The sequence below is a fragment of the Botrytis porri genome (genome assembly GCF_014898465.1).
Source record: "Botrytis porri strain MUCL 3234 chromosome Unknown BPOR_010, whole genome shotgun sequence".
NCBI lineage: Eukaryota > Fungi > Ascomycota > Leotiomycetes > Helotiales > Sclerotiniaceae > Botrytis > Botrytis porri.
The window spans coordinates 1,676,486-1,702,178 of record NW_024066084.1 but is presented as its reverse complement, the minus strand read 5'-3'; the positions used below and the strand labels follow the sequence as shown (position 1 = coordinate 1,702,178).

At 41.5% G+C, this 25,693-nt stretch overlaps 8 protein-coding genes across 8 annotated transcripts; 2 read left to right on the top strand and 6 right to left on the bottom strand.

The window, feature by feature from the left end:
- Positions 1-556: 556 nt before the first annotated feature.
- Positions 557-3,044, bottom strand: EAF01_007935 (uncharacterized protein; the record flags this gene model as incomplete). Its single annotated transcript, XM_038916191.1, has 7 exons — positions 557-734; positions 786-1,057; positions 1,129-1,446; positions 1,573-1,634; positions 1,761-2,299; positions 2,484-2,902; positions 2,955-3,044. The coding sequence occupies 7 exons, from the start codon at positions 3,042-3,044 to the stop codon at positions 557-559; spliced, it is 1,878 nt and encodes a 625-aa protein (XP_038768662.1).
- Positions 3,045-4,850: 1,806 nt separating this feature from the next.
- EAF01_007934 (uncharacterized protein) lies at positions 4,851-6,504 on the top strand (the record flags this gene model as incomplete). Its single annotated transcript, XM_038916190.1, has 6 exons — positions 4,851-4,967; positions 5,021-5,176; positions 5,291-5,474; positions 5,526-5,908; positions 5,959-6,369; positions 6,433-6,504. 6 exons carry the CDS (start codon positions 4,851-4,853, stop codon positions 6,502-6,504), a joined length of 1,323 nt encoding a protein of 440 aa, XP_038768661.1.
- Positions 6,505-7,399: 895 nt separating this feature from the next.
- EAF01_007933 (uncharacterized protein) lies at positions 7,400-9,709 on the top strand (the record flags this gene model as incomplete). Its single annotated transcript, XM_038916189.1, has 12 exons — positions 7,400-7,657; positions 7,720-7,863; positions 7,920-7,965; positions 8,027-8,057; positions 8,168-8,199; positions 8,289-8,389; positions 8,440-8,530; positions 8,578-8,648; positions 8,701-8,966; positions 9,017-9,079; positions 9,148-9,204; positions 9,256-9,709. The coding sequence occupies 12 exons, from the start codon at positions 7,400-7,402 to the stop codon at positions 9,707-9,709; spliced, it is 1,614 nt and encodes a 537-aa protein (XP_038768660.1).
- A 305-nt stretch (positions 9,710-10,014) lies between these two features.
- EAF01_007932 (uncharacterized protein) lies at positions 10,015-11,091 on the bottom strand. Its single transcript, XM_038916188.1, has 3 exons — positions 10,934-11,091; positions 10,732-10,827; positions 10,015-10,664 (listed from the first exon to the last, which is right to left on the bottom strand). The coding sequence occupies exons 1-3, from the start codon at positions 11,009-11,011 to the stop codon at positions 10,320-10,322; spliced, it is 519 nt and encodes a 172-aa protein (XP_038768659.1). The 5' UTR covers positions 11,012-11,091; the 3' UTR covers positions 10,015-10,319.
- A 1,983-nt stretch (positions 11,092-13,074) lies between these two features.
- On the bottom strand, positions 13,075-14,435 carry EAF01_007931 (uncharacterized protein; the record flags this gene model as incomplete). The annotated part of the gene is made up of 3 exons (XM_038916187.1): positions 13,075-13,172; positions 13,224-14,000; positions 14,204-14,435. The coding sequence occupies 3 exons, from the start codon at positions 14,433-14,435 to the stop codon at positions 13,075-13,077; spliced, it is 1,107 nt and encodes a 368-aa protein (XP_038768658.1).
- A 2,257-nt stretch (positions 14,436-16,692) lies between these two features.
- On the bottom strand, positions 16,693-18,537 carry EAF01_007930 (uncharacterized protein; the record flags this gene model as incomplete). Its single annotated transcript, XM_038916186.1, has 3 exons — positions 16,693-16,857; positions 16,915-18,339; positions 18,400-18,537. 3 exons carry the CDS (start codon positions 18,535-18,537, stop codon positions 16,693-16,695), a joined length of 1,728 nt encoding a protein of 575 aa, XP_038768657.1.
- Positions 18,538-19,085: 548 nt separating this feature from the next.
- Positions 19,086-19,898, bottom strand: EAF01_007929 (uncharacterized protein; the record flags this gene model as incomplete). The annotated part of the gene is made up of 4 exons (XM_038916185.1): positions 19,086-19,109; positions 19,165-19,431; positions 19,497-19,685; positions 19,746-19,898. The coding sequence occupies 4 exons, from the start codon at positions 19,896-19,898 to the stop codon at positions 19,086-19,088; spliced, it is 633 nt and encodes a 210-aa protein (XP_038768656.1).
- A 351-nt stretch (positions 19,899-20,249) lies between these two features.
- EAF01_007928 (uncharacterized protein) lies at positions 20,250-24,524 on the bottom strand (the record flags this gene model as incomplete). Its single annotated transcript, XM_038916184.1, has 12 exons — positions 20,250-20,273; positions 20,460-20,524; positions 20,575-20,704; positions 20,753-21,070; positions 21,126-21,621; positions 21,676-21,794; positions 21,844-22,484; positions 22,534-23,470; positions 23,524-23,986; positions 24,040-24,187; positions 24,243-24,378; positions 24,516-24,524. The coding sequence occupies 12 exons, from the start codon at positions 24,522-24,524 to the stop codon at positions 20,250-20,252; spliced, it is 3,486 nt and encodes a 1,161-aa protein (XP_038768655.1).
- Positions 24,525-25,693: the final 1,169 nt, after the last annotated feature.

Here is a 25,693-nt window from a genome sequence, read left to right as displayed (position 1 = left end):
GGTCAACTCTTGCTTCAAGCATAAGGACAGTCGTGATTCACTAGTTTAACACCCACAAGTTATACTAACCCGACAGGTATCTATGGCTTGGCTGTGACATGATCAGCTTATTGAAAAAGGATATCTAAACACATTGATCATATGCGCGTTTTTATCTGCATGGCCATCTGATTTGTTTCAACGCGTCCATCATCTCGATTAAAAATTGGATATCGAGCCTTGCGGGTCCTAATAAGCCTTAATTTCAAAAGTGGCTATCTGTGTTGAAGACTTCAACATATGGCAAAGGATGAATCAGTAAACTTTCAAAGCAGTCCGGGCTTTGGAGAATCCCAATACTTCCCCAATATCTGTAGCTAACAGAACTTCATTATTCATGCGGCACAGAAAGCAAAACCAGACAGCCAGTGTTCATCAAGAAGAAGTCCTAAAACACCAGAAGCTGGAACACTCGTGGTGATTATTATCACCTGATATTTGAGTTATCGATGGTATTTTATTCTATTCCATAAGTCTCTGTTGCTGGCTACATCATATCTAGCTGTCACTGTCAAATCTACCTCCAAAAAGCTTCCTTGGTCCAGCGACTCCCGGAATTAGCAGGTGGCGAGAGGAGGAGGGAAGACCAAGCCTCACGACCATCTACATAGAGGCGGAATTTTAAAGTACTTTGATCGCTAGCAGTATCTTCAATTGTGATTGCCCCTAATTTTGAATTGCCACCTGGAATGTACCTTTTGAAAGTCAGCAAATGTACGTATCAGGGATGTCGCGATTTGCGTTACTTGATTTGTATATCTTCCTCGTCAGTTTGCCAATATGTATGAACCGGCAGATAGAATTGACTGAGAGGACTTGTAGAGAACTCATTCACTGTCGCACTGACTGGCCAACGACCATTCAGGGGAGGCGGAAAGGCTGTTGCGGCAAATTCATGTCTATCTCCACTGATAATGACGACCCCACAGCCTCCGCGGAGACCCACATCCCACATAGCTTCGAGAATTACTTGGCGCTCGTTGAGGTAACCAGCCCACGTATCCATACTATTCACCCGCTATAGCATGGAAGAATCAGCAATTTCCTGTAAAGGAAAAACTCTCAAATAATGGTCGAATAGATGCTTACCCAGTTTTTCGTGAATGGAATGCTAGATGCTATGATTTTCCATTTAACACCCCTTGGCTCAGGCTTCTTGAGAAAGTCGAGGAGATCAGCAAGCTGTTCTGCACCAAGCATTGACTTTCCAGTGCTGTTGGCGGGGAGCTCCGAAGAAGAGTCTCGGTAAGTTCTGGTATCCATCATGAAAAACGAAGCAGGCCCTTGGGTGAACTCGAAGTAAGTGGCACCGTCTCTGAGAGTGTTATAAGTCCCCGCTTGGCGAGCTCGAGGAGGATTGACGGCCGTTTGATAATGATGCCATGGATCAGCGGCGGCTTCGTAAATCTGACAAGTCTGGTGGTAAGTAGATGATCTGTGTAGAAAGCCAGAGAAAATCCAGACACCGAGCCGTAACTGGTACTTTCATCTCTAGAATCTAGCCTAACAGCCAAAGGTTCTTGATTGACTTACCCCAGCAGTCTTTTTGTCCCAATCGTTGGCAATCTCGTGGTCATCGAGCACGTGTATCCAGCCTCAAGAAACTTTTAGTTAGCAACTTAAGTCTTTGGATATCTAGAGCAAGATTTGAAGGAGATATGTTCTATAGAGATAGCAACAACTATCTCTGACTGAGTATGGAAAGATGATCTGTTACTCACTTAGATTTTGCCCAACGGCCGGCCAATCTGGAGAGCTGTAGACTTGTCTGTACTCGCGACGATAGTCTTCCACACTCACTCCAAACCTCTTCGGGACATCAATATAAATGAAGTCACCAAGAAACAGCATGAACTGGGAGCCTCCAGGAATCGTTTTAATGACATCTGCCATGTGCTTGAAACCAGGAATTGCCAAAGCGTGATCAAAAGGATTGTACGGAAAGCGAGGCTTAATGCAACTGGATGTAAAAAATGTGAAAGATCCTGATTGCGGAAGATGTCCAGGTTTTGGAGGAGTTGTGAAAAATCCAGTATGATTATTTGATGTGATCCATTGATAGGTCCTTTCAGGGCGGTTTGGCAATGGAAATTTCAACGCTTGTGTGAAATCCGTGCTTTCTGACAAAGTATGGATCGTCCCAGCGAGTTGTGGTTGGTCTTCGTAAGCACCCGCTGGATTTGCTGGTTTGTAGGTGACGGATATGGGAAGTTTCGAGAGATCTGGTTCTCGAACGAGTAGATTTGCTTCCGAAGGGGCACTTTCACACAGTCAGTAGAGCCATTCATCGGGGGCGCATTTCTCGATCTAGTCATGGCACGTCAATGAAGACATCTTGAGACTGTTTAGCATGATGAAAACAGAAGTCTCTTATGATAACCACACTTTTAGTGGTTTGCCGTGACTAAATGAGGTCGCGTGTAGGGGTAAAGTGGTGCACATACATGTAGCCCATTCGTGCGAATGAAAGCTTCGTGCTAGGATGCAAAACCTTCGCATGATACACCAGATCTATCGTGACTAGAACTAAGCCCACGTTGACCAAGAAGGTCAAAAGCGAGAGAAATGTTGATGCGGGATCAGGCGCGCCTGTCAAAAGTGTATGGAATGGTCTAGGTGAATTCTTCTTCATCACCACTATCTCGTCTATTTCAACTTCTTCCTCCACGTGCTTTGGTCTGTCCGAGTCCGATTTTGTTTGAGAACCTGCCGCAGATACGAACGGCTGGTCTTCGTGCTCAGTCTCTAGAACGGTGATATTGATATCATCTTCTGCTACAGTATATGGTGCTTGTGTCACATGACCATAAATGAAGGAGGGCACATATAGTGCAAAAAGGGTGTATATGAGGGGCGGCCATGGCTGGGAATAAGTGTAAGTAGTTGAAACTTTGAGTCCGAAAATATGTACTTACGTGACCAGGGATTATTCTGAGAAAGACATAAGCCACAATCCGCAAAGCAACAGAGCTCCAAGTAGCCACTTTCTGTTGAATCGTTGACATGATAGGCAAAAGGGACTTGAAGCAACGTCGATACTGATTTGGTCCAAAAATACAGGGTAAAATATGGATTAATCCAAATACCAAGCAAGACGGGATAGATAGAATGGTGCGATGAATTTGGTGTCAAAACATGCTCTATAAAAGCCTAGAAAGGGATAAGTAAAGAGACAAGAAAAGATATAAGAAGTAACAACTTGAATGTAGAATTAGCAAGATGAGCACCTAGATAGATAGGCAACAGGCAGGCAGGTAGGTCGGAATGGTAAGATCGCAATGGAAATATTGAATTGCCTCTTTTTCTTCCACAATTGGGAATGGGGAGGTTAGTAGTCAGTCAACCTTACCTAGGCGGGTGTTGAGTTATACTACCTTGGTGGTCAGAGAGAAGTCATCGAACTCTTCAATCGAATCAAGATATGGATGGTTGGTTATGGGGATGATAGTGTAGATACAAAGGTAGTAGGTATTGCACAACAAACTTATGATAGATAAATAGGTGAGCGATCTGATTACCTATGTAGGTACCTGGTAGGTATTGATTCGAAGGCAATCAGAAATTGGGTTTACCTCAAGCTTGGTGTTGTGGTTTCATGGGATTATGTAAGCTGAGTGGTGTGGCTGAGTGGCACACACCTATCTACACTTACGTCATCGAGATAGAAAACAACCAATTACCGGTACTTATTATTTACCATCACGGGGTAGGTAGGTAGGTGGCTCAGGCAGGTGGCTCAAATAGGTGGGTGATCAATAAATATCTGGCATGGCTGGATAGGTAAAATCATCTCAAGTCCTTGAGTAGGAGTTACTTGGATATTCGTACAATAATAATAATAATAATAAGAAGAAGAAGAAGAAGAAGATGCATTGACGATTAGGAACTAGGTAGGTATCGGTACATACGAAGGACATACCACGCACCTAGTACCTACCTCGAGCCTACTTGCTCGAGCCTTCTTGCTACCTTGCTGTCTACCAACTTACAACGGTTGGCTGAGGTCAGATAAAAAGAATGCAGATCATAGCCTGACCTATTAGCTGGTTCTACCACATGTACAGCTTCTACCGGTAGAAGTGTCTTTGATAAACTCTCAAGGAAGCAAATAACTAGGTAGATACGAGGTTGACCGTCAACATCAACTTAGCACCATTGCTTCTCTGAATGCCTAGATACACATATCTAATAGCACTCTACCATTCTCGCAACAAAATCCATCTATATTGTTTCAATAGGCGTTTCTCATCTCGAGCTACTTCATTTACGCCTGTCACTCTCACTCTACTTTTGAAATACGTATCACCGTCATAGGTCAGCTAAGCAGCCACCAAATTTACCAACGACTCTACGAACCCACCCGTCTCTGGAAAGCAGTAGCAGAAGCCTACGGGAGTGAGTTGAGTGCAAAACCATCAATGAATTGAGACTCCGAGTTGATTTCCAATCGTGTTACCCTTGCTTGATAATCTTTTCGTCATTTTATTACTCACTCTATTGCATTGTGATGCGGGGAAGCGAAAGGCCAGGTTGGAATATTTAGTCGAAACCGTCAAGACCTATCAGCCAGCTTATGGGGAGTGTTAACTCACCAATAAACAATAAACCCACGTGAGAGTTCGTCACCATACATCAATCAGCTTTAGATGCTCACCAGGCCTAGACCCCCTTTCTCCCAAATCATAAAGGGCAAAGGGAAGTCACAAGTATTTGTTAATTTGCTATTTATACCTCCGTTTGATCGCAGAATATTTGCATTGAAACCACACACTATTCGATTTCAGTCAACACACACAAAGAATCTTCTCAATATGGCTACTTCAAACACCATCCACCTGACTCCTGACGATACTGGCGTGTTTAAGCTCGGGTCTCAAGACTCGGAAACTGCCAAAAAAACCTCGCAGCTACTACAAGAGAACCATGATGTAAGATGCCTGATTTTGTCTTGAGGATAAGTCCTAACAATTGCTTGTCACAGAAACATCACATTTTCTTTAATGATATAGGATTTCACAACCATATTGTCCACCACCTATTGACTCTATATGGCCTTGGTGCTCCAGCTTCCGTCATTGAGCGGCAGTATAAACATAATGCATCATATCAACGACCTGTTGTTCTCTCTAAGAATCAAGTAAGTTCACCATCTACCAAGTCTACTAGTTTGTAAACCCAGATTTACCATGAATCATGGTTTCTATTATCTCAATCCCCAACGTCTCCATAGCACAGTTTCTGAAGTTTCTAGGCCCCAATCGACATGTCCAAACCAGAAAATTTCCACAATAATCTTGGCAAGCAAAAGCACTATCATGATTTTTTGGTATTCTGGCAGCGAGAGATTGAATCCAAAGGATGGAAGGATGTATTGAAAGAAAACGTCTTTGCAGGCGATTCGAAAGCAGACGACATGCTCGGCAGGATGTTTGCAGGTATACAGCATTGTAGTTGCATGTATCTAAGAAATTGCTAACACTCACCAGGATTTCTTCATCCTCTAATTCATCTAGGTTTTGGTGTTGAGTTCAACCAACCAGCTATCATTGCCGAAGCGCTAGCACAAGCTTCCGTCCACGACAAGTGGATTACTCAGTATTTGTTGGACGTTGAAAAGAACGCTCAACCTGGAAATAAGACAATTCCACAACTTCTGGACGAGATTAGAGACGACAAGAAGCTTTCCACCGCTGCTGAGTGGGATGATGGTAACAAAATTCGAGATGGCATCTTAGCCAGAGCCCCAGATGAAATGATGAACTATGCATCTCAGTGGACCGTGGGAAAAGGTGAGCTTGAAGCCAAAACAGCTCAAATGATCAGCTCCGCCGTTTATTTTGCTGCTGCTGCTCAGCACCCGCCAAAACAAGTGAGTCATACACTTCTCAGATGTATTCTAGCTAACATTCATCCCATCAGGTGAAATTTGACTTCTACTTTATGCATTGTGTCAACAGTTCGATTTTCTTCACTTCTTTCAAGAAGCAAGACTTTTTGTCCGAAGCTCAGAAGGTAAGGCTTTTGGAATGGAAAGGACGCTTTGATCTCACCATGTATGCATCCCGTCGTTCCCCCGAGCTACTCCTTGAAGAGGTTTCGGGTTATGTCCCCAAGCTTCTTGAAGCTGGAGATGCGGAATGGAAGGGACTGTTTCAAAGACTGTTCGAATTCGAAGACGATGGTCACGCCGTGAAGCTTGGAAGGGCAGTCGCTCATGCTGAGGTAGTCAGCCAGGGTTATGAAGACCAAGATTGGGCAAAGATTAAGAATTTTATGTGGCTAAAGATCGGCAACATGGTAGCTGACAGTGTTGAAGACACTGGAGATACTGTACGTATCCCACGAAGTTATCCATTTCATACAAGTATATATATGTGCTAACATTTCATGTAGTGGGCTAGAAGTGTTGGTTTCGATGAAGCCTGGAAGGATTATGTGGACAGACCAAGACAGGTATATTTGTAGGTCAAGAAGTTGTGACACACTCTCTTTATTATACTATAGTTATTGGGCTTTCAATGTAGTAGTTATTTTTGAAGCAATTTTTCCTGGGACATCTGACATTGCTTGAATGAACAAATATGCAATCTTAATATTGTGTTGTGATGTTGTTATTGTGACCATTTGATCTCTATGCTATGCATGTCAAATGCTGCACTTCACACTGAGAACTTGACCTCAGATACAATCAATGGAAGATCATCCTATTGAAAAAAGCTCTATTTTGATCCAATATATAGCCACTATTCCCAGTATCTTGCACATGTAATTGTTGGTTGTGAGTGGTTTGCCCTCTTGGTACCATCAAAGACTAAGAATTTTGTGTGAACTGTATGCATCTTATATATCATTTACTACTCCACACAATATATGACGTTTAGCTGCAGATGACATAAACGTTTCAAACAAGACATACATACATTCAAGTCAACATAGTAGATTAAATAGAAGTACAACTGATTGACTACCAACATCGCCCTTTCATTCTCATCTGATAGGTACTAAAACTTCATCCGAAGATGCAAAGCCCCTTCATCTTTTCGGACTCTATCCGATAACGGCTAAAGGGTAAAGTCTCATTGATTTAAAATTGGCTAGAACTTTTCTTCACCTTGGAAGTTTCAAATGGGTGAGTTTTTACAATATCAATCACCTTATTATCCTAGTTGCCCCTCTGTAGCTGTCCCGGTGTTCAACTTTACTTCACTTCACTTTATAAACAGACAATCTCGTACTCTTCTGGGTTTCTTCTCTCATGTATTCTAAGAGATTGCTTACACATCCATGAAATAAGATTTTCTTCAATCTCTCATTTTAATTCTTTGCACGTCTCTCTCTTTGCCTCACAAACGCAGACGAGATGGCGTCAACTACCAGTTCCACTTCAAGCTCTGGCTCAGAGACTCATTGGTTCGAAAATGTAGTTGTACTTGATCTGGATCTCGAAGTACAAGAAGTCGAAAAACAACCTGTTGTAGAGGCTCCATCTACTCCAGCTCGCATCACCCGTTCTCAATCTCTTACCCGCCTAGGCATCCAGCAGAGATTCACGCATCCAAATTCGCATTTGAAGACCACAGAAGCTGATGTTGTTGATTTCGATGGTGCTGATGATCCTGTGAGTACTTCATTCCATGCTCATGTAATTGTGAATTTGGCAATGCTGATAGAAATAATCAGTATCAACCTCTGAATTGGCCATTCAGAAAGAAGCTGATCACTACATTTGTCTATGGCTTGTTCACCATGACTTCGACCTGGGCAAGTTCTGTATACAGTCCTGCTATTGACCAAGTTGCAGCCGAATTTAAGGTTTCTCCTGAGGTTTGTTTTCCTTGGAACTACGATACATTGAAGTGAATGCTATTAACAAAGAGTAGGTTAGTCTACTAGGTGTAAGCTTCTTATTGCTAGGATTTGGATTTGGTAAGATATTTCTTCACCAGTACGAAGTGAATAATCAAACTAACCATTCTTTGTGATGTAGGTCCTCTGCTATGGGCTCCTCTTTCTGAAATGTGAGTGACCGAAAGTTAACTTCGGAGTCTTGTGTGCTGTACTGTATTCTGCAGTCCCAACCAGTTACAATTCACCCATCTGCTTATTACCAGTACTAACCGCCGATCAGTTATGGCAGAAAGGCTGCAGTCTTAACTCCAGGTAAGCAAATCTACTATGCAAGTAGCCAAAAGCTTAGCCTGCACTCTTGTACCTTCAATGTGCAGAACCACAGCTAATGTATCAAATAGTCTTCATCTCAGCATGCTTTTCATTTGGTTCCGCCACTGCGAAAGACATTCAGACACTGCTCTTGACACGATTCTTTGCTGGTATTTTCGGAGCTGCTCCTGTAAGAAACCTCACCTCGAACTCAACCAACTCCTCTGACATCATAACTAGGTGACAAATACCGGCGGCGTTCTATCTGATATCTGGGCACCCCAATCGCGAGGAACAGCTATCGTCGGCTATGCGTTTGCTGTTGTTGGAGGTGAGTACATGCGTCCTTCCCACATTTACGATTCTCACCAGTTCAAGGTCCTACCATGGGTCCCATTGTGGGAGGAGCCATCACATCAAGCTATCTGGGATGGAGATGGACAGAATATGTGAGTCCTTGGGTCTCCAACTATGCACTTGTCGTTTCTAACTCCTTCAAAGATAACCGGAATCATGCAAATGGCAGTCTTACTCCTTGGCGCTCTTGTCCTTAACGAAACCTATCCAGACGCACTCCTAGTCACCAAAGCACGTCGTCTCCGCCACGATACTGGAAATTGGGCTTTACATGCCAGACACGAAGAGCGCAGCTTCAGCTTTAGAGAGATGGGCGATAAGTTCTTGATGCGACCCTTTCGTTTACTGGGAACCCCGATTTGCTTTCTCATGGTACTTTATGCTTCGTTTGTTTATGGAATTCTCTATTTGTAAGTCAGAACCGAGAATTGTTTGTGGACATGCACTGATAGATTGCTAGGTGCCTGGCTGCGATTCCTGTACAATTTGCACTGGCTAGAGGCTATGGACCTGTAACTTCAGAGTAAGTTTACCTCCAACTTAACGATAATCATATACCAGATAGTGTTCTAACCTCTTTCCTCGCTGCAGACTTCCATTTCTTGCGCTTCTCCTAGGTACAATCTTCGGTGGCGCTGCAAACATTCTGTAAGTTGTTAATCCATTTTCAAACCACATCTACTAACCAACAAACTCCAGCAACAAAAAATTCTATACCCGCAAGTTTGAAGCAAATAACAACCAGCCCGTCCCCGAAGCTCGCCTCCCTCCAATGATGATCGGCAGTATATTCTTCGCAGCAGGTCTCTTCATCTTCGGCTGGACATCCTCCTCAAACATTCACTGGGTAGCTCCATGCATCGGCCTCGTCTTCATGGGATTTGGCTTCTTTACCATTTTCCAATCTGCGCTCAACTATCTCATCGACACTTTCTCCTCATGTGCAGCAAGTGCGGTTGCGGCCCAAACATTTGTACGAGCCCTCTTTGCTGCCTTGTTTCCCCTGTTTGTTACTCCCATGTTTCAGGGTTTGGGAATTGAGTGGGGAAGTAGTGTGCTGGGTTTCGTTGCAACGGCGCTTATACCCATTCCGTTCTTGTTTTATGTTTATGGTAAGAGGATTAGAATGAAGGGTAAATTCACCACCAAGTAGCTTGTGTGAACGCATTCACTATACTACGATGGTGGAGAATGTTTGCTCGAAAGTTGTTAATACTTGATTGATTGATTGTAGTTGAAAACTCGGTGTTCTATAGATACTTGATTCATTTTAGATAGGTTCCTGGACAGATTGACCGATTATGGCTGCGAGTTTGGCGCTCTATAGATACTTGTCTCATCAATGTGGAGGAAGCTTGATTGCACACTCGCAAAAGAAGCAAAGGACCTCCGGGATATGAGAATAGAACTCATAAAGACACTTAAGCTCTCTTGAATATGTGCTTGTGCCGAATGTTCCTGCATGTGTTCTCTACTAAACACAACAAATCAGCCGAATTTCGCGAACATATATGACAAGAGACTCAAACCATCAAACAACACTGAACCACGAAAGTCAAAGCCAAAGCTAACGCTCGTGAGGAGTGAAATTAGTCATTGATCCCAAGGTCATAACTATAAAGATATATCAACATAACCACACTAAGCCCATCCAAGCTTGCCCATAACTCCAATCCCATGCGTCAGCTGTTCACAGCATATTATACATATCTAAACCGCCATCTAAAGTTCCAATCCACACCTTCCACTCTCCAAATATCCCCCTAATCCCCATCACTCGGCCTCCTCATATAACTATCAATCGCCAAACTAAAAGCCGCGAACCCCGCACACCCGACGGCGGCAGCTTGTGGTCCCGCCGGCGCCGCCAATACTCCTCCGGTAATACATCCTGCAATAACCCCATTCTTCAGATCATTCTTTGCTCGGAAGCCTTCAACACAGCACTCTGTGCCTGCAAAGATAGCGCCTACTTTGCCGAAATTCTTGGCCGAAGAATAGGAGCGGTTACCCATATCTTTGAGACCTCGTTTGAGTTGTTCGCGCAGGGGAAGAGATGTGATTTCTGCAGCTGTGGAGGAGGTGTGAATGGGAGTATCGTATTGCATCTGTATTGGAAGTTTAGTCATTGACAAGTACGTAGGAGGAAAGTAGATAAGGCGGGGCAAAACATACAGATGCCATGAAGAGACCAAAGGCACCACCGAGGGCAAATCCCATTACACCCGAGACGACAGTCTTACCCGGACAGGATTCCATTATCATTTGCATCTATCAGATATTATTAGTCCTTGTTCAATTCACTCTGATAATTTTCCATAGCAAGGCTCTGCTTGTCCACACAGCAATGCTAATTGTAGCCGGAGAGCAAACATACATTTTTAACAGCAGCAGCGGTCGAAGGGTCAACACCCTGCTGACCCCCTCCTGGAGGATTAAATGCTGGCCCATTCATTTTGAACGATAGTAGTTGCGATATTCTTCGTCAAGGGAAAAGGTAGAATGCAAAGATGGGTTTCCTTGGGATGTAATCCACCGAGAATTTTTTGGCGAGGCTGATGTTTGGCCTTGCGCAGTCTAAAGCCTCGCGTTTTGCACAAGTACCCGAGTAACCGATATCCCTGCATCTTGCACAACCCTGTATCTTGCACACTTTTATTTATTGAATTAAAAATCGATTGTAAATTCAAAAATCGTTATAATAACTTCAAAACTAATATATAAAAGCTTCAAAAATATTATAAAACAAAATCAAATTTCTAAGAGATTTAAGTTATAAAACAAAATAATAATCAATTTAAAATAATATTATTATAAAATATTAAAAATATAATACAAAACTATATTAAAATTTATTTATAAAACTAAAAGTTAATTTTTCAAATTCTTTTATATTAATATTTTTTAAAAAAAGTTTAAACATTCAAAAAACATTAAGAATCAAGTTTTAAATAAGATTTTAAAAATATATTTAATTTAATAAAAAATAAAAAAGATTTAAAATTTATTTTTAAAATTTATTTAATCTTTTTTCTATAAAAAAAAAAGAAAACTTATACTTCAAATTAAACTTATTAAATTCAACCTTTAATTATTATAAAAGAATATAATACTAAAATAACAAAATTATTTTAAAAATAATAAATAATTTAAAAATCAATATTAAATCTATTATAAATTAATAAATAAAAATATAATAATTCTGAAAATACTATTTATCTTTTAAAACTTCAAAATTATATGTATTCTTTCTTAAAAAATATATAATAAATTTATTTTTAAAAGATTTTTATTTAAAAAAAGATTTTTAATTTCTTCAATATTTCTAAGAATTCCAAATTCCAAATTCATTTTCAATTCAATCCTATAATATTTTATTTTTGATATTGATATAAAAAATAATTATATATTTCAAAAATTATATTAAAAAATAAATTGTTTAAAAATATCTTATAATAAAAATATCATTATAATATATAATTATAAATGTTTTTTTAATAAATAATTATAAATATATATAAATAATAAAATATATCTTTCTATAATTTTTTAATTTAAATTAATATACAAATATTATTATAAAGCTAGCTTTTTATTCAAATATTATAAAATACTTAATTTATAATTACTTTTAATTTAAAAAAAAGATAATTTATAAATCTTATTATAATAATTCAAGATCTTTTCGAATTTTTAATATAAAGGCTTACTTTTTTAATTCTCTATATAAAAATAAATCAAAATTTCAAATTATTCAAAAAAAGAATAATTTTATTTATTTATATTATCGAATAAGTTAATATATAATATTTTTATATTAATATTTTAATATTGAAATATTATTACATTTTTTAAGTATTCTCAATATTTCAATTTTGTTTTGAATAAAAATAATATGATTATATTTTAATAAAAAGTGTTAATAAAATATAACGATTAATCAATTATAATTTGAATTTAATATATCACTTTGAAAAGAAATAAAAGTGTGCAAGATACAGGGTTGTGCAAGATGTAGGGATATCGGTTACTTGCCAAGTAAATTATGAGATTTCGTCTCGCGAAAAGGGGGATGTCTAGAAGAGATATTTATTATATTATTCTATTTATTTCGAGATATCATGAGGATCATGGGTTAAGCTAGTTTGTCATTGTCGGTTTAATTTTGCTAGGCTTTTTGGACACTGTGACGACCCTAGGTGTCTAGGGATATCCCATTGAAATGAGTATAATCCTTTACTTCATTACTGCATCCATAAGCTATCTATCTATACGGGCTTTGAGTTTTATATAAAATCCCATCTTAACCTCAACATGAAGACAACATCATCGCTGATGGCGTGCAACACTCCTACAAACGCCATTTTCCTGGTATATTCCCGTCTATTCCTTTCCCAATTGCGATTTCCGGCCAAACAACTTTTCCGATACCAATATGCTTTCAAAGCAATTGTATCACATCCATTCCCATTCCCATTACCATCACCCTTTCATTTCCACTCAATTAGGATTCGAAAATTATGAAGCCTGGTATACGGTGAAATTATTAAATTGCCAGTAAGCATCCGTGAATGCCGTTGCATTATTAGCGACGTAGCCAGTGCAAGTACCGGGACCTATTGTATGATCAGTGTGAAAATATCAAAAAGGGTCAGAAAAGCGCCTACAATCAATATCATATACACTTTGGGTACCAGCCCAATTTCCACACAGATCAATGTTGACAATGATACTTTGATTCTTGAAGTGATTGCCAATGTTGCAATCCGTGCTAGGGAAATCGGCAGTAGCTTCCGACCAAGTCGACGGATCTGGGCTACCAGATGAAATATCTGTTGGAATAGCATCTCGTCCGAATTGCCACATTCGAATACCCGCGGTACGTAGTTCCATTGCCATGACTCCACCTCCATTCGAGTTAAAATCCGCACCGAAGGATCCAGCAGAGTCATGCACACCACATCCAGCATTGGAATTCGTGCTATTCAAGCATGAAGATTGAATGGATTTTCCAGTCTCTTTACGCTTGACATCCATGGAGCAGCCTGACGTAGTATGGAGGGTCATTTGATTTTTTGTAGAGCTCACAACGTTGACCGCCTCCATGATATCGATCTCTCCATTTGTTGGCCAATTGTTTGAATCACTTAGCCACAGTGCAGGCCATGTAGCACAGCCAATGGGTGTGTGGACAATATCGAAGATGAATAGACCGTCAGTGTATTGTGTCTTGGACTCAATTCGAACCGAGAAGCGACCAGTAAATGCATCTGGGTTACTGTCAGCTGTAACGGATGTGTCGACTCTCAGAACTGCAGAACTTGATGAAGCATATGTCAAATTGTATTGAGCGGCAACTTCGGAATCAACATAGTGAACGAAACCGGCTGATGGATCGTAGGTATTGAAGTAATCGAATTTATCGAAAAAGTCAGTCCCTGAGTCTTTAGTGGATGTTAGCAAGATACACTATATCAGGGGCATCTCGCCCAACTTCTAGTCACACAATCATAGAGGTAGGTCTAGAACCATCGCCACTAACTCCTCTTGGAGATGATAAGAAAGCCTTGCTTCTCGGATAGCTCAGAAGTATTGGTGCATTCGAAGTTGTTGGCTATGGAACATCGCACAAAAGAAGACAACTTACAAGTATCCTTTAGTGTGTAGTTCAACTGTGAGTAATCTGGATAAGCGTTCTGTTTTGAACCTTCCACAGCAGCCACCACGATGACAATGATCAATACAATGATTCCCGCGCCAAAGATTGCCCACTTCTTCTTACTCCACGCTCTCATATCCCACCATCTTGGTGCCAAAGAACTTGGATCATCAACCTCATATTTGGGTGGTGAGCCCGACGGGATATTGGTGTTTCTCATCTTGCCAACTGTAACGACTATCCAACGATCGTTTATCTTCCTTCTATTCCCAAAGTGATCCTTCGACGTCCAGTCCGAAAGTTTTGTTTCCAAGAGCAGGAAATAAATAACTACTTTAATTTCGTATTTGCTTGACGAGCTTGAGTGATTTCTAACAATACAAAATCCGAAAGCCGCAATAAGTTCAAGATGAACGACACACTTGTATATATACCTTGCCTAAACAGCCGACTTTGTCTCATCTAACCAACTCCAAAAAGGCCGGATAAATATGGAGATTAGAGATGTGACAGATGTGGGCTGAGCCAGTGAGAAAATTCGGTCTCTCCACTTTGGGACTGTACCAACCTGGCAGGGTGTTTTGGCCGCAATCAGGTACCTAGAAAGGATACGATGGCGAAGATGGTTGGGAAAAGAAGGTTTGATGAACATGCAGGCTGACAAGCCTCGTGTAGTAGAGCGTGGGTCGACGCGGACAAAGCGAACGGACGAACGAACATACGAACTTGGGATTGTAGAGTAGCTGGGAAGCTTAGAGAAGGATGAAACCGATGGAAGTAAGAAACGTTATGTTGATTAGACTCGAAATGGGAAGAAGCATATCACTTAGCTTTTGAATTAAGCTGAAGTAGCAGATGAACAGTATTGCAACTAAGATAAAGATCACAGCTACACAACTCAACATGCGAGTTATTGATCTCCAATGGCAAAACTGTTATCGTCTCGACCGTCCCAAAATAACAGACAAGTCGGTACTACCCAATGCTTGTCAACCCACTCCTTCCCTCGTCAGGACTCAGTATAGGGCTCTCCCCTCCTATGACGAATTATCTGTTCATACTACTCGAGTACTGTGGGGTTCATAAACTTCAATCAAGAATCATGAAGTTGCCGTGTTGGAAGACGAAGATCATCAGGTTCGTTGGGCCAATATAAAGCTTGATGGAGGACATAAGTCGGGATGAACCATTGGATATTGTTTCAACTAAAAGACGAACTGCCAACTCAGAAGTCAATTGAGTTAAAGTCCGAGATGTACTCGAGTAATACGAATACCGTGTATTCCTTGATGATTCAGATAAGGAAAGATCTAATCATGTTTTTTCTTTTCTGCATTTGTATGGAGTAGGTCCAGTTTTGGTGGTTCTAGCTCAAGCTCCAGACTCTATTTTTAGTGACTTGTGAAAAGTCTGGGCAGGTACGGGTCTCATAGAGCGAGCAGGGCAAAGAAGGAGAAAATTACTATTAATTGAATTAGCTAGTTGGGAAGTTGCCTGTATGTATGTATGTACGTACCACTTCAAGAGAGATGTCCTGCTTTCTCTCGAACTACCGGCTGCCATATATAATTGACTTCACACCCGCAGATCGTCTCTTGACATATATTTCTCACCACAAACCTTCCTCATCAATACCGGTAGACTTAACCAAAATAAAGCTCTAATTTCTATCTTCCTAACCTGCTCTCCCTTTCCACCCAGAACTTCTCCAATTTCCAAAATCAATTAAAAAGCATGCATCAAAAGCCCAAAAGAACGACGTCGTACCTTTCCAAAATTGTCGTCGTCGTCGAAAGCCGCGTAATCAAGAGTTCAACAACCCTTTCACCAGTAATAACATGCCGAGGCCGACGACTAATTATCCACCATTCCTTGGGGACAGAAAAAGCGTTTTAACGATTTAATATAATATGTGTATAATGCTGCCTAGTACCTGATTGAGTCTAGGTGAAATGTCAATTAGAGGTACGTAAGTCTGTACAGTACAGTACAGTACAGTACAGTACAGAGAAAAACATTCAAGTACAACGAAGCTTCAATGCAAGGATTTTGGGACCAGTATGATAAAAGTCCCCCATGCCTTCAATGTGTAGGCGAAAGCTTGGTTGTAGTTGGGTGGTTTTAGGTATACGAGCGAGAATTCATTATATATGAATATCATCTGCTTGAAGTTGGGCTAACACATCTGTCAACATTGATTACTCGAACTTAGATGATATTTCTAAGAGGTTTTGCATGCTGTAGTAGGACAGACCAATGTGCTTGGAAATCTTATTTTTGAGAAACTAGATTCATCAACTCTCTATCAGAAGGGTGCAAAATAAAACACAAAAGACAATCTAGAATCAATTAAAAACGGACACTCATTTTGTCAATGTACAAATGCCTATGCCATGCTTTATACACGGATTGCCCCAATCCTATAGATTATCTATAAATACAACGCTGTCCATGCATTCCCATGATTGCCCATGCATTTAATCATCATCCTCATCCACTCTCGCCCGTTTGTTGGACCTTCCCTCGCCTTCCTGTAACCCATATTCTCTTTTATTAGAACTTTCACCGACCTTGCTCAGAAAATCATCGACGTTGAAAACATCGCCAGCATCCTTTTCAAACTGCACCGGTCCCTCTCTCGCCTGTTCACCCCTCAAATTAGCTTCATTCCCACTCGTGACCAAGGGGAAATTTCTTACCTCAACATCTGCTGCACCTTGAAAGGTTCCCTTTCCAAGGGCATCCGCAAACCTATTACTTTTCTGAATCTTAGCCATCTCACCTTCAGCTGTTGCTTCATCATCATCGTCATCCATATTTTGCCGTGGTCGATAAATGCTACTAATAGCATCTTGGGCCGCAAAAAGAGGTTTGTCATATGCTTGATCTTCGTTGAACCCACTATCAAACCCACTTGTCCGGTTAAATAACCTGGAATCAAACATAGTTTCGGTTGACTGTGTAGGTTTTGCTAAACCCAAAGCGACCTTTTCTGAGATATCTCGATTCTGCTCTCGCGCCATCATTTGAATCCTCCTCTCCGTACCCATGCGCGACTGTCGTAGTTTTCGTTCTTCATCTCTTCGTTTCTCTTGACGCATCTTTTCTCGCTCTCTGAATTCTTCATCATCGCTGTTTGATCGATCAGACTCGGATTCACTATAGCTTCCAGAACGAGATCTTGACGATCTGGAGTCTCGCCTTCGGGAGCCAGCGCCGGCTCCAGCCCTCTCTTCTCGTGCCTTCTGTGCTAACATACGAAGATGATCTTCTTTCTGTGCCTTCTCTTTTTCTGCTAGCCTTTGTTGCATTAATGCTCTCTGCTTGACTTCTTCTCGTGCATGCCTATCTGCCGTGAAGAGAGCTTCTGCAAATTGTGCGAATTTATCATTAATAGTGACGTCCTGTAACCCTCGTCCATCTGCAGCTAGTCTTTTGTCGAGTGGAACCGTGTAACCCTTAGGATTCTTCCAGTTCGACACAGGAGGTGGAATTTTCCAAGCTTTTTGATCCTCTGCAGTCAATTTTCGTGGAGGCGAATGCATGACGGGAGCCGGAGGACTTGGAGGACCACGGGGAATTTTCTTATGCTTGAATTTGGGAGGCTCCATAGGGTCCTGCTGCCTTTCCACAATCTTCATGATTCGATCATTTTTCCTCGAGTTATCTCCCATCTGATTCGCCGGGGTATATCTGACATAAGTAGGGTCCTTTCTTGCCCCGACATTTACGTTCTTAGGTTTTTGTGCAGCTACTGCACCACTGACCAGAGTTGCCAAGGCATTCTTCGTTCGTTCGGTAGAAGCCGCAACCTCTTCTTCACTTGGTCTATCTAAATTAATATCGCCGGCATCAGCTCGTTGTCGAAGAGGTATAAGGTCCTTGAAAGAGGCGTGTACTATTCGTTTATCATTATGGCCTTGCCGTGCTATGGCATCATACTTGACTTTCCCTTCGCCGTCAACTTGAAGAGCCAGCGCATTATTCGATGAAGTAGATTTTCGTCCCATATCTAAAGGATACTGTGCGACTGGAATTTCTGGGAAAGCACCTCCATCGCCAAAGTCTTCTTGTCCTCGTGGCCGCCATCCTGTTCGATTACCATATGGTGGAGGTCCGGTTTTCTGTGAACGTGATATATTGTTAGAAGGGACCCCTAATTGCTTAAGATTTGAAAGACCAACCTTTAATACAATTTGGGTATCATCCAAAGCGCCTGCGCCTAGGATTCGAGGACCTCTCTGTTGCGCATGTTGTGGAATATCCTCTTCTTCACCTGTGTATTTTGGTTTTGGCAATGCCCGTGATAAAGAAGCTGCCATTGATGCGATAATATGTAGACAGGTGGGATTTGATCGTGTTGAAGTGGTTTGGAAGATACAAAAACACGAGATTGAATTGGTTATAGAAGCTTGTGCCTATCGTGAATCGATAAATGTCAAATTGTCGCGATTCTCATCCATGCTACGTCACGCTAACCTAATTGACACTAGTTTGTACCATGCATGTGAGATAGAGGAGAGCTTATAAAATCCAATATATATATAATGCCTAATAATAAGTATCTAATGAATTATAGAATAATAAATTATACATGATTGACTTGTGTATCTAGCTAAATTGGTACGACGGCTTACCTATTTAGTACTGTCGAAATATTCAAAAGTCATGTGTGTTTATGTAAGGCTTTGGAGACTATGAATTAATTCACACATACTTCAAACAGACATAGGAATGGAGTAATACAATCAATTAACTTGATTGTAATCATGTTGAGCGTCACTTTTGTTGAGTGTATAGGTACACAGAACCCCTCTTCGGACCCAGAATCATTTCAATCATCTTCAAAGCCATCCCAGACCCAATTCGTTCAAACATAACCCTTTCTGGCACCCTAATCCCTATCGTTAGAATCTCTCTCTATACATATTGAAGCTAGAAATGCGTACCTGGAAGAAGAATCGAACAATAAAGACTTGTAGCGCGGCCATGCACATCATCATCAAGCTTTCAATGACACTAAAGTTGAAAATCCTCCTCTCCGTACTTCTCACTGTGCTAAAGTTGCGGTTTTCTCTTGTGCGGAAGTATTTTTGGTTTCTTGTAATAGTAGAGAGTTGGCCTGAGAGCTTAAAGATAGATTCTTCTAATGCGGACGTTTGTTCGGGAGTTGTGCCTTGTTTCGAGGGTATGGAAGCTCGAGGTTCGTTCTCAACCTATGGCAGTGATAGACATGTCAGTGATAGTTTCTGGATTCAAATTTCGTGGAGTGTAAACGTACAGCGATTTCGAAATCGACAAACTTTTCTGCGAAAGTACTCATTTGATTATTGAAGCAAAACCTGTATTCTCCGACCTCTGTGGCAGTGAAGACGAAGTCGCCTTGTCGCTCTTTCTCTTCCTTCATGATAACTCTTTCGTTTGGACCTACGACTTCATAATCCACATCAAAAGATCCTCCAGCTTGAACCTATATAATGTAAAATGTCAGAGATGTTCATGTAGATATCGGAGGTCAGGCGCATCGTACAGCAAAGTAAAAGGCTATTTTGGCACCTTGTTTGTCGACATTGGAGTAAAAGCATGCCTTTTCATTGGCGCTGAGCTTGTATGTGAGGGCGGTGGCAGACACAAGAGGAGAAATGCATGCCAAAAGGCTACACCAGATCAAAGACGGCTTCATGATTTATTATTGTGTAGTTGTAAAGGTAATCGACCCTTGACACTGACGCGATTTTGGAGATATGTTGCTATCTGTCAGTCGGATAATCCTCGGGCGCAGTGAAACTAGCGAGTAACTCCTCCTTTCCTCCAAACCAGGGGTTACAAGTGGCCTGTGTAATTCTTTACTCAACTATCAATATCAATCAATACCGTTCACTATTCTTACCATGACAAGTTTATTTCAAGAAGGGGCATCGTGGTAAACAATTTCGTGCTTGTTATTTAGGTTACAAAGTGGCTAACATCATACTAGAAGGATATCTGCATCATAGCTACCATTGATCTTCCCATCGTCCTCGATCATTTATCGCTAGGAATGAAGTTTTCTGGTGACCTATTATGTTGTTTAGAAGAAATTGACTTCGCTACCATGCCCGTTGTCTACATCATCGCGCAGTCTTTATCAAAGACTGTGCCTATTTTCCCGCCAACCAATAGCGCCATGCAGAAAACCTCTCATAAGCAATGCCAAAATCTACTTCAAGAACAAGTCTCCCATGCCAGTCCTTGTGTTTCGTACCTTATCAATGTGATCTAATCCGAGTTGGTCGTCATCATCCCCAAGCATATCCCATAATGTATCGTCTAGGAGATGTTTAGTCGGGCAAATAAATCTGTCATAGGTTACAACTCACCATCATTCAAGTATATAGGTTTTGTGTAAGAGCTCCTCTTGACAATAGCAAATTTGATCTTCTCAAGGTTTTTGCCTTTTATACCAGTCCGCTTCTCCAGTCGCTTCTTAGTGTCGGAAAATATTTCATCCTGCGAGTGTCAGTTGTAGGCCTCCAGATCAAGAAAAAGGCAACTTACTTGGAAGATGAGAAATTTGAACGGAATTGAGTGCGCTTTGGTTGGATCACCGTGGAAGTGGAAGGCATGAATGTACTGACTACCATTCGGTTGTGCAAGCTCTTCTTCCGGTATTCGCTCTAGTATAATTGAAATGTAATCGGTGAGATCCTTGATTAGATGACCACGAGAAAGCTCTCTGTGAATTTTGTTGCTGTGTGTTTCATATACTCGAATAGGTCTACCCTTTTCTTCGTCTTCTAATCGTGCTTTCTTGATCACCGAGGACACTATATCATCCACAGTTCCAGTTTTAGGCACCAGTATATCCAGTGGTTCCTACGATCAATTAATACCATTCCCGGATTTACACCAAAAAATTAGACAGGCTTACTTCTTTTGTGACACCTTCACTGATCCAGCTAACCTTCATGGGTTTCTTGGTATCCAATTCTGCGAGACTGATATCAAGGACCTCGAAAAATAAAGCATCTGACCTAATGGTGGTGCCAGCAAATGACGCGTAACTACTGCTGACCATGTTGACCAGAGTGTGATTCGACGTGCGCCTGATCGCCGTCTTAGGATTGCCTGTATTCAAGGCAATAGTCCAAAATCTGATATGAGTCGGTTCTACATTCAGCTTCTCTCCAACCTTGGCAGCTACCTGATCATAAGTGTGTTTCGCACTTAATACCAGAGTGAACGATTCGCAATTGTCTATATTGAATTCTTTGCTTCCTCTGGTTGGATGACAATGGAATGTAATGAGCCTTCGATGACGGAGGAAGTCGTAATATAGTCGCGCATCATCTATGATGTCAGATGATTTGAGAGGCTGCTGGCGTGGGTTTAGGCCATTGGAGACCATTGTAGTCGTATCCGAGCCACTGTTGCAGTTAACATCATTCTACTTTTTCAGGAATGTCAATCGAGGAACTCACTCGCTTCCACCACTTCCTTCCGTAGCTCTCTGGAAACAAACAATATCGCCATCTTGGAGTTCTGCTGCCTTCAGTGATTGTTTCGCTTTCATAGGTTCGATCATGTCTGGTTTTATCTCCTATGCGATGTCAGAAAATACGATACAATGCGAAAAACATCAATCATACCTCGTAGAGCTTCAATCTAGTATCCTCTGGCCAATTCATACGTTTCAAGATGAATGGGGCCAATTCTTCGACTTTACTCTGGCTACTGATATAAATGTGACCGCATCCAACTAGAGACTGGGTATCGACATTGAACCATTTGAGAAATATGACAATTTCATCAGATCTACTTGGAGATGACCCTTCCTTCACCAACGGATGAGCTGGCCACACCGCATCGCCATTAGAATCGACTTCTTCGGCTGTTTCGGCCCAAAGCCTCAGCTCCTGTGTCTTACTACCAGCTAATTTCAGGTGAGCTTCTTCAATGGTTTGATCATAGTCCAGAACAGGCGTGTCAGGTCTTGTTGTTTTGTTTTGACGATTGACCATGAACCAGACTCGTAATCTTCTCGGGTCAGTTCCAGTATCCTTACCAATCACCTTGATGAGCTCTCTAATAGTACACTTCTTGAGGAGTTTATAGGATTTAGCAGCCGCAGGATCTTCATCATGACTTCGGTCAAACACTGTAAGATCATGTCCGCCATGAGCTGCGTAAGTCTCCTGAGTAATCACCCTCACAGTAAGGTACAAGTGCTGTTCTTCACGTTCCTTCCGTCGTGCTTCTTTGAAAGCGGCCTCCTCTTCAAGTTTTCTTTCTAAGTGGTATTAGTTAAGTTCCAGGCAAGCTAGGGCGTAATAACTTACGGAGATGAGCTGGCGTATCGGCGTTCGTTACGGGGAGCAATACCTCATCGAGTCTTGCCTCGCGAATGTAGACCAGCATGTATGCGCTGTTATGTCGTATGATAGGTTTTTGCGATGCATCATAAACTTGCCCATTCAAAAGGGGCATCTCTCCTCCATAATTATCCTCCAAGACTTCTCGCATTGTGGCTTTGGTTACTTTGTCATCATCATATTTGTAAAACCAGCCATCCTTTTCAGGCTTGATGAATGCATAATAATGTCCTGCGTTGAGGTCGCCGCTGTGTACAAGGACCCCATGCAGCTTATAAATCCAGGATTCGGATCTATCTGCATCATCTGATAGATATGGTGCGGCATCAAAAGTATCTGGAAATTCGTAACGATCATTGACCTTCATCATAGAATCTCTCTCAATATCATATTCGAATCTCTTAAGCTGCAAATGAAGAACCTCGGGAAATGATTCAAAGATGACACCTTTCTTCGCATCTTGAAGTTTGTAGTTTTCACCTGCGAAGTATTGGTTGTCGCCATCCATTGTCTCGACTTGAATGTAATCCCGGAAACTCGCTTCAATGTCCTTGTTGCCGCTAACATTTAATTGGACGTCCCAAAAATCTTCTACTCGGCGAGATTCGTAGTCGACATTAATACAAGAGATATACGTTCGCACTTTTCCGCAGAACAATTTAGGGAGGACATTTTCAGCTTCAGTCCCCTTCATTCTCTTTTCCATCACCTCCATCAGCTTCCTTGAAAGCTCTTGAACATCTTGCTGTTCAAAAATCTGTTTCGTATCCCAGCCAAAAGACTTGGTGAGTTCGTTGGTACTCACAGCTGCAGAAGATGACTGCAGCTGATAAAAGAGGCGTTGTAAAGTATATGCGCTGTTTGTGGTGGTGTCCTCGTCTTGTGTTGGAATTTGATATACTGCCTAAAGATTGTGTTAATTTTTGACCCCCGAGGTAGCTAGTTGCCAATACATACCTTCCGGAAGGCATTAGTAAAATATAGGGACTGAATGAGCGAATTCAAATAACATGTTGCTCCTTGATTTTTTAACCCGACAAATCCAGTTTCTTTCTTCGAATCATAGTTGTTGAAGTTGTGCCATAAAACGCCTGTTTCGTCCTCGACTATTTTTACATATGCCGTCATATTTGCTTCTCCGCTCTCAACCAACGGCCTTGGGGGACTGGATCCAGGCCACACATGAGCATGAAGCTTGCGGGTTTCAACGAATCGAGTAAAGCCCCAGTCCCCTTCCTCTTTGGTAAATCGATGGTGCGCAGTGTGGTAAGTGTAAAGAGTTGGATCATTCGGATTCCATAGAACGAGACCGAATTGCAAACAGCATACAAAGTCGTCCGGAGGCCCGTCTTCGAATCCATGCTCCAGATAGAAGGACACATTATCGCTGTTATTTCCGTATGGGAACATCAGAATACGCCTAATCTAATCAGCACTCATTGCGCACTAGTTTGGTATATTCCAGATGGTTACCATGGGTATCCTCCAGCATGAAAAATTGGGCCATGTTCTCTCTTTTGAAGCCCTTGCCAATTTTTAATTTCCCAAGTATGATGAACCGTCTCTATGATCGGGGGCTGTTGATCCAGCGGTGGCAAGACCAGCTCTTCTATAGCTTCATCTGTTGTGCACATGTTAGCTTAGTGTCCTGACCCTCCATGGTTGGTTTATTGTACAATCATCCGCAGGCGTTGGCCTAGGTTCATCCGGATCTATGATGGCGATATCATCCTTCTCATTATCCGATGGCTCGACATACTCGTCTGGATCAACAATCATATTCTCGGGTGATTGTATATCTGCATCGATAGACTGTTTGAAAGAGATTAGATTAGTACGAGGATCGGGTACCATGTTGGCGCAAGCAGGACTTGCTACATAACAGTAGATATGGGATGTTGAAATCATGCGAGGGGTGGAAGTGGGGAATGCTCAGAATCTTTGCTTACAGGATCCATGGTCGCGGTCGACAAAAGGTACAACCAGCTTCTAAACTCTTTTCCAACGACCTTCTCCGATGTAGAATAACAAGACCAGTGGGAAAGAAGCAAAGATAGAAGGAGGGGGGGGGGCGGTAGGAGAAAGGTGGTGGTGTTGAGCAGAGCAAAAGAGAGAGGGGATTATAAATTCAATTCAAGCGATGGTATCTCGAAATATGCTGCAAAATTGTACACTTTTGATAGACTCTCGATAGACTCTCGATGGTGAATTGGTTTGGTGGAAGTGTGAAGGGTTTGAAGTAGTAGTGGGAGCTAGGTGTTGTTAAAATCCTAGTAAGAGTAGTGAGCGTAGTGTAGTGTAGTGTGTTGTAGAGTGTATTGTAGTGAAGTGTATTGTATTGTATTGTTTTGTATTGTAGTCTGGTGTAGTGTAGTGTACTGACTGGTAGGGTAATAATGAGTTCCTTCCTTCGTTCGGTGTTCTTGCCTGGATTCGATGGCAGTAGATTGTAGTACTGTAGTGTTCTAATAATTGCAAAGTACCACCTAGTAGGTAGGTACTCTTTGTACTAATAAGTAGGTGAATCGGTGATATAATAATTCAGTCACCTCTCTGGTCTCTGGTGATGCAAGCTTGGAGTGGGTTTATTATTCACGGTGGAGTGGGTTACCCAGGACGATTTATTTATTAGTAGTTACGAGGTGCGCCGTACGGGCTAATTGATTGATGTGAATAGAAGAATCGCTTGGGTGGTCACAATGAAGTGTGGCGTAAATGCTAATGACGCTTTGTAGGTAGGGAAGGGCAGGAGTGCGTGCTTGTTTGGAATAAGTTGGATACGGCATGAAGGAAGTAAAGAACTACCTAGGTATTTGATACTCCATCACTCCAGACAGTATATACATACTACCTACTATTTGCTACCTATTTGCTACCTATTTTATTATCTATTGACCTATTGATACGTGCCTGCGTGCCTGCGTGCTCATTTCGTGCGGCTATCTCTAGCCATCTACACATTTAGCCATCTACACATCTAGACATAAGATATTACCTTTTACCCATACCGTCCTCCGAGAATCAATATCAAGGTAGCATAGTGAGGAATTCATATGTACCTAGGTATGTATTACCAAGATTCTTGTAGCAAAGTTCTATCAAACGATTCACGCTGCCCCTCAGAAAA

What these genes read in the sequence shown, in the direction of transcription:
- EAF01_007932 (XM_038916188.1), bottom strand. Translation starts at nt 11,011, where the DNA reads ATGAATGGGCCAGCATTTAATCCTCCAGGAGGGGGTCAGCAGGGTGTT. An exon ending in CCGCTGCTGCTGTTAAAAAT is followed by an intron (nt 10,828 to 10,933) that starts GTATGTTTGCTC and finishes AATATCTGATAG; the next exon opens with ATGCAAATGATAATGGAATC. An exon ending in TTGGTCTCTTCATGGCATCT is followed by an intron (nt 10,665 to 10,731) that starts GTATGTTTTGCC and finishes CTTCCAATACAG; the next exon opens with ATGCAATACGATACTCCCAT.